The 15,143-nt window shown below is 33.8% G+C and overlaps 1 protein-coding gene across 15 annotated transcripts in view; it reads left to right on the top strand.

The window, feature by feature from the left end:
• Pde11 (Phosphodiesterase 11) overlaps window positions 1-15,143 on the top strand; it is a 252,073-nt gene that overhangs the window by 187,890 nt on the left and 49,040 nt on the right. For all 15 annotated transcript variants that reach the window (XM_072542051.1, XM_072542061.1, XM_072542068.1 and 12 more), the window contains one exon: window positions 10,815-11,120. In XM_072542051.1, coding sequence (XP_072398152.1) covers window positions 10,815-11,120 — 306 coding nt within the window. The remainder of the gene's footprint in view (window positions 1-10,814; window positions 11,121-15,143) is intronic.

A 15,143-nucleotide genomic window follows, 5' to 3' on the forward strand; every position in this document is an offset into this window, starting at 1 on the left:
AAAGATGCCTCTAGGAATAATCAAAACTATTGAAAATATCTATCAAAACAACACAATAAAAGTAAAAGTGGAAGAAGAACTAACCGACCATATTGAAGCTGGCAATGGAATAAGACAGGCAGATTCCCCGAGTCCTCTATTATTAAACCTGATTATGGATGAAATAATAAAAACAAAGAAAGAACTAAAAAAGGATACCAAATAGGAGGAACACAACTTAAAATAATCTGCTATGCAGACGATGCAATACTACTCTCTCAAAGTGAAGACGATTTACGACTTATGCTGCACCAATTTAATAGAACTGCCAGAAAATTTAACATGTCAATTTCAACAAAAAACACAAAATGCATGGTTACAAAAGCACATTTACTAAGATGTAAATTGGACCTGGAAGGTCAGATAATATAACAAGTGATGGAGTTTAAATATCTAGACATCACATTATCTAGCTACGGAAAGCTCCAAACTGAAGTGGAAGATTAAGTGAATAAAGCAAACAGAGCCGCAGGCTGTATGAATGAAGCAATATGGAGAAATAAAAATATCGGGAAAGAAACGAAAGGCAGAATTTATAAAACAGTCATCAGACCAATAATGGCATAGAGCGGCAAAATTGATGGCAAGACACTATGGGACAGAGCTAGAAAAATATACGACGTAGATGCAAGGTGGAGAACATCAAGAACTGGGTAAGAAATAGAAGAGTAGAATGGAACGATCGTATAAGCCGAATAACAACAAATAGAGTAGTAAGGACGGCAAGAGACAGTTCCCCAATAGGAAGACGATCAGTAGGAAGACCACGAAAACGATGGAACGACAACTTACTGGAGGCACATTGAAAAACAGACTCTTGTCTACATAACAAGAAGAAGAAGAAGATGCTAGTTGGATGGATTGTAGCTGAATGAGTAAATTTCAAGTTGGTGGAGATTTCGGGGATCAAACCGGTTGTAGTTTCAAGTTTCATCCAACAAGGGGGGAAAAAATTGATATATTGTAAAATACCTGTGGCTTGGGCTTGGAGAACAGGTTATGTCAAGAAAGAAATATAATACAGATATATAAAAATTATCAAAAAGAGACTGGATATTGGTGAAATATTAAATATAAAGTAAATAACTTCATCCAATGGAGATTTAACGACGTAAATGAATTTATGGACTAAAACATGTTTTTTTATAGGTAACAGATATGCATAAACACACATTCCCTTCCATTCAAGCTATAACTGGCACGACAGAAGTCAAGTGTTGACAACTGACAAATAACGTTTGCAACGACTTGAGATCATAGACATTTTATATATGCCTAGGGCGTAGAATAGAATGTGCTATGGAATACAAGGATTATAATAGAAAGATTATACAAAAGAATATATAGTTGATAGTAGAGTTGAGCGCCAACTATTTTAGAATAAAAATAGTAAAATAAAACACAAAATTAACAATTGAATAAAATCAAAAGAAATTCGAATACAATTATTATTTGAAGAAAAATAACGAACATGTTACGTTACATAACGTTACAAAGTGAAGGTACGTTTCAGCGTTTAATGTTATTAAAATGTCATTCTGTGGGCGTGGCTTCAGTTCTAAGCAAAGATATTCATTGTCCCAGCCTACTTCAATTATAATTGTCCCGATGGAAATAATGTTTGCCAACATATTTTAACTTATATTTGCCGCATCTACTTCTTTAGATAATCACTAAATGAAAACAAATCTGATAAAAGATAAAGCAACAATCTGGTGCTCAAATTCAGGGTTCCGATAAAAGCTTAATACTATTTTATTAAAGGACATAATATCCTACTTTATCGACTACGATTACAGCAGAATATCAGATAATGGGTCAGCTTATAACCCCTCGCGACTTGGGAAAGTATTTTCCCAAGGGTCGAATAAAAGATTTCCGACTACATCGGAATTTATCTACCCTTATTTACCAGAGACAATCAAATATTAAGGCGTGGAAGATTCCAGGTTTCTGATAAATTTTCCGAATATATTATGTAAATATAATATTGAATCATTCGTGGGAGGGACATCTACAGTATGCTTTTAAATAATATACAGTTATGTTAAAAGTAATTGGGATTCGGCGGTCAAATTAAATATTTGCTAATAGACTGTTTAAAATCATCATTAATAATTACTAAAAGCATACCTATAAAACCAAACGAAAAACGTATGTGTTTAAACAAACAAGTGACAGAAAACGTCAAAATATTGTTTGTCTAAGCTAAATTATACATTTTAACTCAATTTAACAAAAGGGATTCATTGCTATCGGGTGGAAGTGTTTATCGATAAAGTCACTAAGCTTCCAAGTTTTGTGACAATTAAAGTATTTAAATTTCCCCTGATGAGGAGAATATTAATAAGACGCCAATGCGCGAAATAAATACTTCTGAAGTTATTGTTAGTGAACAAGATATGGATACAGGAATTACCACCGGTTCTCCTGTTACAAGGGAAATAAAACTTTTTAATATTAATTCTAATAATTACGACTTTGACAATTGTTGTGTTTATGTTAAAAAGACCAATGATTAGAATATAGGCCGATTGTACCCGATGGTTGTGGGAGATTATTTACATCAAAAATTAAAGATTAACAATTTTAAGGAAATTAAGAGTATAGGAAGAAACCGTGTCAATGTAATCCTCAAATCTATTTTGGATGCACATAGTATAGTCAATAATAGTCATTTAAAGGATGATCATTTAAAGGCGTACATTCCCAATCACCTCTTGGAAATCAAAGGGCTGAGGCGTGATGTGGATACCAAATATAACATTGAGTATTTGAAAAAATATATGACATCTAGTTCACAAATTATTGATATTAAAAGAATGCACAGGAAACTAGAAAAGGATGGAAACACACAATATGTTCTTCTTTTGGCATCATAACCCTGGATGGATCTTTGCCTGTCTGGCTATGTCCTTCCATTCCGATCTCTCTTGGGCCCTTCTCCTCCATTGTCTTATATTCATGGTTTTCAGGTCGTCTTCCACGTCATCCATATCTCGTCCTGGGCCTTCCTTTTTTCCGCCTTCCTACCGGCTTCCACTGTAACATCTTTGACGTTTTCGTGTCTTCTTGTCGCTGAACATGTCCCAGCCATGACAGTCTTTGACTTTTCACAAATCTTACAATGTCATACCCTTCATTCAGTTCATTAACCTGGTCGTTTCTCCTGATTCTCCATGTGCCGTCTTCCTATTGCACCGGGCCATATACTTTTCTCAGTATCTTTCTCTCGAATGTCCTTAGTTGGGCTTCCTCTTTTTTCGTTATTACCCAGGTTTCACAACCATAGGTTACTACGGGTCTAATCAAAGTTTTGTAGATAGTCATTTTGGTTCTTTTATCTAATAATTTCGATGTCATCAATCTTTTATTAGCATAGCATATACGATTTCCATTGGAAATACGTAAATTAATTTTGCTACTTACGGAATTCTTCTGATTGATTTCTGTGCCCAGATATGTGAAGGCATGCACACGTTCAATAGTATCGTTATATATTATGTGGACATAATCATGTCCATTTTTCTTTGCTGAGTTCGTCGTTGTGAGATCCGTCCGTTTGTTTCATTAGCCATTGTATTCGCAACAATTGTGTTTTACAGGGAAGGGTTGATAGCCCTTCGCTCAACCCCCTATTCATCGGAGGACCAAGGCTCCCTTCTTCGTCAGCCCTGGCCCCACCTTCCACTGGGGTTACTCAGGTTACCGGTGTGTACCAACTTGGAGGTGAAGAAAGGAATTGAGTAGGAAAGGCTGAGCGATGCTAACAGGATACGGCATCATGTATTGTGCTTCACTACCCCTTTACACACCAACACACACGATATGTACCTAAACGTAATGTTATAATTACATTTGAAGGCAATCGTTTACCAAATTATGAATGTGAATAATTATGTATATTTTCAAGTTGAAAAATTATTAGGTAAAGTTACACAATATTATAAATGCCTCAAATTTGGACAAATTTTTAGGCAATGTAAAGATACTCAGGAATACTGCATACGATGTGGAGAAATTAAAACTGGTGCCTATACGTGTGATAAAAAAAATGTATTGCATATACTGTAAAAGTGATAAAAGCTGTCCTTTTTTCGAACATCAAAAAAAATATCATGATTGAACATAAAATTTCATATTTGGAGGCCAAAAATTTGAGCGGTTCTTGTTTTTTTTTTGGTCTTAGTTGTAATAACAGATTTGAAATATTGTAAAATTCCAACTCCAACTTCTGAATATGCTACACCTTCTCACATCTCTTTCAGATTTGGACCACCTGAACCTTCACCACCCTTAAACAAGGAAAGTTTTTCTAATGTAGACAATGACAAAAATAAATTAGTAGATTCTTTAGTAATTCTTTTCTCAGATATTATTCAAAATATTAATTGTTTAAAAGAGGCAAAATCACTTGACATAAACATGTTAGCTAAAAGTATTAATAATGTTCTAGATAATATTTTTAAAACATAACTAATCTAATTACTTTAAAAGCTAAACTCAAAATAATACAATGGAATGCTCGATCAGCTGTTGCTAACAAAAAGAGCCTTCTTAACTTTTAATAACCGAAGATATTGTCGTATCTTTAATAAGTGAAACCTGGTTTAAACGGAATGTTGTATTTAGTTAAAGAGGTGAATATGCGAATAATGTGAAACGCGTAGATCGGAAGACGGCTATTCCGGAGTTGCTATTTTCATTAAAACTGGTATTCCCTTTGAAAACAAATTTTTTTAAAAATTATATCAAAGAATTGCTTGCTTGTGGTATTAAAATCAACTATAACAAAAGCTATTTAAGTTTACTCTCTGTATATAGATGTCCGACAGCTAAAACTAGCACTGAAGATTGGGATACGTTATTTTCTCAACCAAAATACCCTTGTATCAGTGGAGGAGATCTGAACGCACATAATTCTCTGTGGGGCTCATCTAAAAATGATAAAATAGGCCATCAAATTGTGGAGACAATTCAGAATCTAGACCATGCGGTCATGAACAATGGACAACCAACTTGCCAGACGAGACCAGGAAACACAGATTCCATAATTGATGTCACATTTTGTTCACCTTCTCTCTTTGATAAAACTTCGTGGTCTGTAGATCCTGATACTTTGGGATCAAATCACTTGTTATAAAGGTTGTAATCTATATCTTGGGAACTAATGATAATACCCTTTATCTCAGTAGTAAGTGGAACATTAAAAAAGCCAATTGGTAATTATACTCTCGGTTTGTTACACCTTATTAACTAAAAACCCTCACACGTCCTTAAAAACCCAAGAAAAATATAATTTCCTTATTGACTGTATTAATGAAGCTTCTAAACAATCTATTTGTCAATATAAATCATTTAAATGTAAACGAACTGTCCCTCCGTGGTGGGATTCGGAATGTGATCAATCCGTTGCGGAAAGAAAGAAAGCATTAGTAAACTACAAACAAAAATCCTGAAATTAAAGGCCAAAGAAAGTTGGGTTTAATGATGTTCAAAATTAAATAAACAAACTCCCATTTAATCTTTTTGGATTAAAAAAAAAACGACTTAATGGCAAAGTACAAGAAAGTACCTACTACTGATAAGCAAATAGTCGTCACAAGAAAGTCAGTTTCAAATATAGCAGATTTTAATATCTTTGCCTCTACAGCAGTCTATAGATCACTGCATGAAGATATAGTATCAAGGCATACGTCAATTTTTGACAGATATTCTCGAAATTGAAGATCTCTGTTGTGCCGTTCAACCCATCTCGTTTCGCACAAATAATTAAGTGGATCACTATCGACCACCATATTTTTAAGAACTGCACTGCGTTTTGACGAAGCTTTTAAAAAAGAAATTACTTCTTTCATCGTTTCAATTGCATTTCTCACAAATTGAACTTATAAATATTTACCAATTCAATACAATTGAAAGATTTAAAATATGAAAAGGAAAACACAGTTAAGATTTGATTTCACGTACAGGGCGCTTGCGCATCCGCTTATACGTATTTCGGCCCAATAGGCCTTATCAGAACGGCTTTCGCAAACGCTCTGAACGTGAAATAAATCTTTTCTGTCTTAGGAAGCAACTCTAACATGGCTTCGTATAGACGCAATGTAGCGACATCTGATAATAAAATCTTAGACTTAAACGTAGACGATTTAAAATATGATTGAAGAATGGTGAATCAACAACATTAATAGCTTCATTTTTGAAGGTAATTACTGCACCAACAATAACAGAAATCATTACAGATCAGCCATCTGTAGTCAAGCCTACGCAATACTTAACATCTTAAGTTGCTTTTTTCTAAGTTTCATATACAAATTGAGCTGGTTAATGGTTAATGTCGGTAATGGTTAATGGTTAATGTCGACTTAGTTTTATTTCTAAAAATCGTGCTATAATTTATAAGCAGTTTCTTTCCTTGTAAGCATTATCTTTATAGTAAAATTCGCAACTATAACGAATAAAAAGAAACAAATAAAACCAATAAAACGTTATAGAAACGAATACAAAATTTAAATAGTCAAACGCCGAAAGAGTATAGTGGAAAACTTAAGCTTCCCTCGTAGCTACTCCATAGAGATAGCTGAGAAATTTGTTATGCCATGAATGTCCCAACAAAACCTTCATAAAAGTCTCATAGAATTTAGATTTTGGAAGCGACAGAATAATTCAAACGTCTGAATAGAAGGTCTTTAATAAGTGATAACAATGCGGCAAAAGACAATTATTAACGTTTATTATGACGACTTATTCGAATTTTCATTTTCTGGTGTAGTTTCCTTGATGATATATCGAAAAGATTAGTTTTGATACCAAAAATTACAGACATTAAAGTTATTATTACATCAAAGACATATTTAAGATTACAAACGTTATCTTAGACAAAATGTTTAAAAATTCTGGTCGATTTTTTGTTTCGCATAATTTTTTCCGGTTTTGAAATGGGTTTCTTTTGAGATTTCTACAGGGTGTTTCACGATGAGCTTACACTATCTATATATCGGAAACTACTTAAACGATATTTATTAAAATTGGTTTTTGGTGATTACAAGTTATGATGTGTCGCTGGCCTGAACCCTCGGGAATGAGGGAAGGTGGTCCAGTCGCACTATCCATAGTTGAAATGGACCGGAGCAGGTAAGGGTCACGGTCCGGGGACATATAGGTCCTATATGAACACAAAGCTAGACAGAAATACCTTTTTAAAGAAATGCAAATAAATGTTTACTAAAACTAAGAATCTGCAAGTAAAGTGTTAATTAGTCTTAGAACTAAGAATCTGTAAGAGAAAGTTATTATACTCCATTCGCTTAGCTAGGGCATATTATGACAGATTCATTGTCGGAAACCTACAACACAACAATTCCTACTTCTCAGTATTAATAGCTCAAGTATCCTACTATTGCAGACTTCTTTCTTAAAAAAAAGACGAATTATTCTAAATAGTGGAAGTGTATACTAAACCCATCAAATTTTGGGTAGTATATATTTAAAAAATATATTTGAGTTGTTATGATTTAACATAAATATTTATTATATGGTGCAGATAAATAAATATTGATTGTCGGTAATTCGCAAAGTTCTATTTTATTTACTATTTAGTTTGTTTACTTTTAATATTGGCTATGAGTACGTGTGCTTGGTTGTATAGTAATTTCCAGCCACTTTTAGTCTGTCAAAAAGTAACTAACTTCGCAAAAAAATAATAACTAAATTCACTAGACAGTTCGGACTGGGAATAGCGAACCGAGTTTAGTTATCACACCTGACTAATTAATGCCAAAAGTAAAAATAAAAAAAAAGTGAAAATTTGTTCCAGAGTCTCAAAAGTCCCTTTTACTCTGTCGATTTCGTCCAAAATTAGATAGAAGTGTTCGTCGTGATGACTTCGGGACGAATCAACAAACACATGTAACAAAAATATCAACACAAAGCAAGTTATTGGCAATTTTCGACTATCGACTATCAAAAATTTCCTAAGTCGATGAAACCTAAAATGTAGAAAAATATTCTATATTCTAAGTTATTTTTATACCCAAAATATTTCAAAGTCAATAAGGAAAATAAAATACCAAAAATATTTCAAAGTCCCTAAAGAGAAATAAAATATCAGTAATATTTCAAAGTCCCTGAAAGAGAATAAATATTAGAGAAATATCCTGAAAGTCGCTGAAATATCGAATATCGAATAAATCAAATAAGAAACTATTCTAAGTTCGTTTAAAGACTAAAAAAAACAAGAAAAATCCTGAAAGAAATAACCGAATAATTCAAATTATCCTATCTTATTAAATCAGAGATAAATATCTTACCAAAATTTCTTCTATGTCGAAAATACGATTTAATTCGAAATAAAATATTTCACGAGAAATAGCATAAGTTGAAAAGCTGAAATAAATACAATTTAAATATAAATCAGACTAAATCTCGCTAGAGAAAAATCCTGAAATAAAAAGGATAGCGGTTAGGTGCAATAAAAAGTAGAGTTTCTAGGAACTAAATCAACCAGAAGGTCTCTAATGCCAAGAAGGCTGATTCTGCGGACCCTGTCCTGAACGAATTGTTGGCTATTGTGCGCCTATATTTATACGAAATTAATTAGGTCAACTGCTCCATGGTGCTCTGCCATTGAAGCTTGCACAACAGCCAATACTCAATTTCGGGCAATACCATTGGCTGCAATTAAGGTTGCAATTTGACCAATCGTAAAGCCGGGATTGATCTATTGGCGACAGATGAACTTAAAGAAAATTTTTGACAGACATATACCAGAAGTGAACAGCAACTTTGTTATTTTAAATAGAACATCCTGTATATTGTTGCATTTTTAGATTTTGCCTAAGATTCTAGATACAATTTTGTATAAGGTACCATAGGACAAAACTTCATATTTTTTGAGTTATTCATCTTTTTTCAAAATTTTGGCAGATAGAGCCAATCTTTACTGGTAATTTTACAAAGTGATAAACAGCCTAGTTTGAAATTAAACAACGAAATGATATATACGAATGATACGAAAATTTACTTCTAATACTTGGGGAATGTGACAATTATTACTAGAACATATGCGATATTTTCTACAAGATCCAACTCCTGAAACCGTGAAAAGATTACTTAAAAACTTAACACATTTTGGTTGTTTTTAACAAAAAGTTAACAAAGTGGAGCCTGTTGTTTGTTAATAATAATGATCATACAATTAATGTTCTTGGTTTTTCTGCTGCTTATCCCGAAACCACGTGTTGAGAGAGATTTAAGTATACCAATGTGATTTATTCAGCGGATTTTAAACATAAATAAAACATAAATTTTATCCCTATTCTTACAGCCAGTTCAAAGTTTAAAGGAAACAGACTATTATAAAATAATATATGACTTTATTATTATTATTAATGTAAATGAAAATTTATTTTATAAACTAAGGTATTATTTTTTATTATTATAAGCAGAAATTTAATATTTTATTGTTACAATATGAAGTGACCAGGTAAGAAACATATTTTCTTACGTGCCGCCAATGGTCGAATTCAAAATTTCCTATAATTTATAATGGGTACGTGATTTCGGTTACATTTCACCACTTACGGCGCGTGATCTCAGATGACTAATTTCATTTAATATTTGCCAGATAGCTCAAATAAGTATTCCCAAACGAAATTTCTGCAGCCATGACTAATGTGTTAACTAAGGTCCAAGTGTTAAAAGACCATGACGAAATCCGGGTCGATCCTAATTTATTTGTGATCTACATGATCTACTCAACAATCAAAACAACGCTTCTGTTTCATTTTTTATGCATTTTTTTATTGCAATACAATACATACTATGCCTCTTGTATCAAATTTATTTTCATAAGAATATTCACCGGATTGCAATATATTATGATACAATTCAATTTATTCTTCTTCTTCTTCAAGTGCCCTGTCCGTTGCGAATGTTGACTATCAACATGGCAATTCTGATCTTGTTTGCGGCGCTTCTGAATAGTTCGACCGATGTGAGCCCGAACCACATCGTCTTCTCCTGCCTGGCCCTCGCTTACTGTCTATTTTCCCCTGGACAATCAATTGCAGTAGACGGTACTTATCATGTCTCAATATGTGGCCCAGATATTCAAGCTTTCTTTGTTTGATTGTGCTCACTATTTCTTTCTCCTTTCTGATTCTTTGGAGTACCTCTATGTTGGTGACATGTTCGGTCCAGGATATGCGAAGAATGCGTCGGTACATCTACATTTTCAATGCTTCTAGTTTTCTCGTGAGCGTCTCTGTCAGCGTCCTGGCCTCCATACCATGTAGTAAGATCGGCAAGATATAGCATTTAACTAGACGTAGTTTTAGGGGAAGAGACAAATCCTTGCTTATGAGGAGCTTTTTCATATTGTTAAATGCTGCTCTAGCTCGTTCTATTCTCGCCTTAATTTCTGTGGCCTGTTCCCATTTTGCATTTACGTTGGTGCCAAGGTACGCTTAAGATTCTACATGGTCAATTAGTTTGTTACTTATCCGTCCTAATTCAATTTATAATTCCTCTATATTAATTATATATTAATTAGATATTAATCCAATACCTCGAATGTAAAAATTAAGCTAACCTGAAATTAATTAAATTATTTGAAATTACATTCACATTTCTGCTCAAAATAAGCTGTTCATAATCATAAACAAATTTCCTTTCGTTAATATTTAAGATGAAGTTTGGAAGCTTTTAGTTTCAGCTATATGTATCTATTTCATCTAATAACTACAAATAAACTAACATATTTACTTTTTCAGGTGAAAGATATATGCAACGAACTTGAGGTCAGGTCCTTGTGCCACAAGATCCTTCAAAACGTATGCATGCTTCTGAACGCCGACCGTGGTTCTCTCTTTCTGGTGGAAGGCGACAAGACCAGTTGTCAAGTAGACTCGGGTCACTACCGAGATCGTTGTCTAGTTTCCAAACTGTTCGATGTCTGCTCCAAAAGTACCCTTGTAGATATAGAAAAAAAGGAGGAAATTAAAATTCCCCTTGGTACGGGTATTGTAGGGTACGTGGCGCAGAGTGGAGAACCTGTAAATATTCCAGATGCCTACCAGGTAAAAACAAATTTTTATTTATTTCTAATTAAAAAAAATGTAATAACTAAACTTGAGAGAGACTATTAAGATTGAAATGTGGAGGAACTTCGCCTACTGACATTTACTGTGTGACACAAACGATCAATAAGACAATAGTTTATCCTTAAGATCTACATACTGCATATATCAATTCAAGAGGCATATAGCACCGTTGAATAGACGAAATTTCGCTAATACTTTAAGAAAACAAACATGAGCGATATCCTAAAAAAGTTAATTCAGGACGATACATACACTGAACCATTGTCGTTTTTATCGGATTGGAGATTAAGAATCTCAAACTCTTTGTTCCTTTTAACTTTTAACAATTTAACTTCACATAGTGGATGAACTGTTTAAACGGATCAACAGTAAATTTTATCTTATTTTGAGCTTGTAAAGAACCATGACAAGATATTACGTCTACACCGACAAGAACATTGGTAAGTCTGTTCAACTAGTTCATAGCGTGTCACTACTCATCTTTTCACACCTTCTATGTATCCCGGCGTGAATTATGCCAATAAGTTCCTTCTTTTTTCATGATGAAAGAAGAACGTGCTCATACCAATGTCTAAAATGTTCGCACTGTTTTTGATTTGACGTCATTGGAATTGTGATAAACGTTTAGTTCAGCTAATAGTCTAATATTTGACCAGGATCATATATTTTATCAAATAAGTATGTTATGTATTTTGCATCTATTTACCTCACTACTTCTGCGTAGATAGTATTGAATTCAGGACTCATATTGCTTCTTAAACTTGGGACTCCAAGATTCTCTGCCCTCCAGATTGACTAGGGAGAATAAAGTGCTGTTCCTTTATTATCCAAAAGATTTGTAGCATAAGTTTTCCACAAACTTTTTAATTCATCTTCATTTAAAATGATTTTTCTGGTTTGACCTTAAAGGAGAAACAAAGATAGTGTCCCATTGTTTTTTGAGTTTTTTATGTAAGTTAAAATTATCGTTCAAGCTCTTCATCACATTCTACACTTGCGAGCAAAAAACTCGATTCAAAAGTAAAATAAGTTTTGAGTACGCTGTTTTGCAAGTGTCTACCCACATATATATGTAAAATTAGAAGTAAAATATTGTGAACAGAAGTAATTTTTATTGCAATGACACCAATATTTATAAAGTTAGTAACTAAAGGACATAAAGATAACTTAATATGGTGTATGAGAAAACATGTTATGAATGAAAGTCATTATGTAATGAATATAAAAGTTAATTAACATAAAAAATCTAATTGTTACTGCGTTATATTACACTTTCCATGCGATCTCTTGAGGACCTTATTAAGTTTCTGACTGATTCCTGAGGAATCGCTTCCCACTCTTCATCTAGTTCAGTTTTTAGCTCCGCCACTGTCGCTGGTGCGCTCAATGGAGGCCAGTCCATTGTTGTAATATTGGTGTTGGCTAGGTAATCTTTCGTAATCCGTGCTGTGTGACATCGAGCGTTATCATGCATTAGCGCGAATCCGTCACCTATGTAGCCGGTATAAGGAACAACATGGTTTGGAGAATATCCGTAATGTAACGATCCGCTGCTAAACCCCCTCCGCGACCACCACCGGGCACGAATACAAGCTCTGTTTTCCTTCTAAAGATATACCACCCCAAAACATGACGAATCATCTCCATAGCTTACTATTTCGACACTGCAACACGGGGCAAATCGTTTTCTGAGACTCCGATAGACACATTCGACTCTTATCAGAGATTAAAACTCTGCTCCATTGGCCAAAGTCCCAATTGGCGTGTTCTAGGGCAAACCGAAGTCGGAATTGTTTCTGACGTGCGTTTAATTTGGGCCCTGTGTTAGCTCGTTAGAGAGTCAAAGTGGCAGCCTTAAGTCTTCTCTTCTGGCCACTGAATGACGGTGACACCTCGTATATTCCGCTAGGATTGTTGAAACCCAACTCCTGTAGCGTGCCGATTCCGCAAGCACTCCGGACAATGAATCGATCGTCCCTCTCTGTCGTTACACGTGGTCAACCCGAATCTGGTCGTCGACTGTACCTACTGGTCTCGTGATATCGACGGTAAGCCCTTGAGACTGTAGACTGCGTCATATGTACGCGACGGGCGACAGTCCTCTGACTATAGACCCCTCGGAATAATGCAAATACCTGAGCCGCTTTCACTGGTGAAGTATCCATTTGTAAAATATCCACTTACTGCACTTCGAAGTGTACACACACGTTAACGTTTGAAAAGCATTGAGACGAGCACCAGTAAATTCATAGAGGTCTACATAGCGCAGAACATGCACGTTACAACGTTTGCTGCATTCACTGTGCCATACAGAAGTAGACAAATTTAACAACACATTGCCAATTTGCATAAACCCATTATTTTTTTGGAAACTATAATAAATGATATTTTTTTCATTAGTTGTTTTAATTCAAAGTAACGCAACATTACTAAGCATAAATTACAATTCATCGAGTGAGTCGATTTTTTTGCTCGCAAGTGTAGTAAGCTTTGCAATTTTTTCTGTAATATATTTATTCGCTGTACAGATGAAGTCTTTAAGATTTAAAATTTTCGCAGTTATCTAAGGTTTGTTTATCCTTTATCTGAATCTATATTTATTTTTAGTCCTTTCCAGATTTCATGGTTGGTCTGTTAGTACTTGACGATTTTCTTGGCACCATCATGCCATTTCTCATGTCTCACTGACATTATGTTTTAACAGGTTTCTGACTGCGGGTCTTGTTTTGATGTTTGATGTATTTAACAGTCTATAGAACGGTTTATATACCACTAACAATATAAGCTATCACTTCTTCGTTAAGAAGTAATACATTTGATTTCTAAAAATGTTCCCTGACAATGTCCAAGTGTAAAGTTGAAGAAAATGTAATTTATAAAAAGTATTTTTAATAATTAGTTCTTGTTCTTTACAGAATTGAATTACGTACCATGTTCTCAAGTTTATTATGATCTGCTAACCCGAAATATTCTGGCACTTTTGGGACAGCTTCAGAACTAATTTTAACATCGAAGTCATTGATTTTCATTACTATTTCATTTGTTTTAAAGAAGTTAAGGATTTCTTAAATCTGAGCGTAGAATCATTCTGTTTCGGCATCTGATTTGTCCTCTGTTGGCTGTGAGTTTCGCCGGTAGCGCTCTCTCGCGGTTTGAAACTTGTACTTTTCTTGTAAAACCGATGTAAGTGAAATATGACAAAACGAGAAAAATAGATATTTATCTAAAAATACACAAATTATGAACTGAAATATTATTGTAAACTGATTACTGAACGAATACATAGAATGAATAGTAAAAGTAATTACGCTTTTTTATTTTATTCATTATAATTATAATATTTAAGATATAAGTTCCTGCGACTTGATGACTACTTACGCAAAAGGCCATTGAGAAAAAGATGAAGTTTATGTGAAACTATTTAAAGGTTAAAGGTTACCTTTACCTCTTGTTTTCATTTTTCATTTTCATTCTGTTATCTGTTTACTGTTTTTGCTCAGCGTTATTTTTTGTGTGCGTAGGCCTTAGTGCTCAGATATCAATTTGTTTGAATTTTATCAAAATGGATATTAAACATTACACTGAATTTAAGTCTATATCACATGATATCCCATCTCATTTGCAATTGTATTGAATAATTTATAATAATATTATAATATATTATTTTAACAGTGTCTTGAAAGTTATTTTATGATCCTGTTAATAGATATTGCTGAGGTTGTGGTTCAGAAATTATTCTGGTATTTTATCTAAAACACGAAATGTCCTCAATCGTTGCATCACTCTTTCCATATGTATCCTTACTCTAGCTGTGTCATAAGTTTTCTCAGTTTCTTCCTTAGTAAATTCTAGTCTGTCCTTCAAAAAGGTGGCATTACAAGCAAAATTTTCTTTCCACAATCATCAATTACAATTTGAAATTATGGAAAACCCTTATCTGCTAACACTTTATCACCATGTTCTAGAAGATTTATTAGTCCAGATGTAACTGTAATATGG

Source organism: Diabrotica undecimpunctata, chromosome 1 (genome assembly GCF_040954645.1).
Source record: "Diabrotica undecimpunctata isolate CICGRU chromosome 1, icDiaUnde3, whole genome shotgun sequence".
Classification (NCBI taxonomy): domain Eukaryota; kingdom Metazoa; phylum Arthropoda; class Insecta; order Coleoptera; family Chrysomelidae; genus Diabrotica; species Diabrotica undecimpunctata.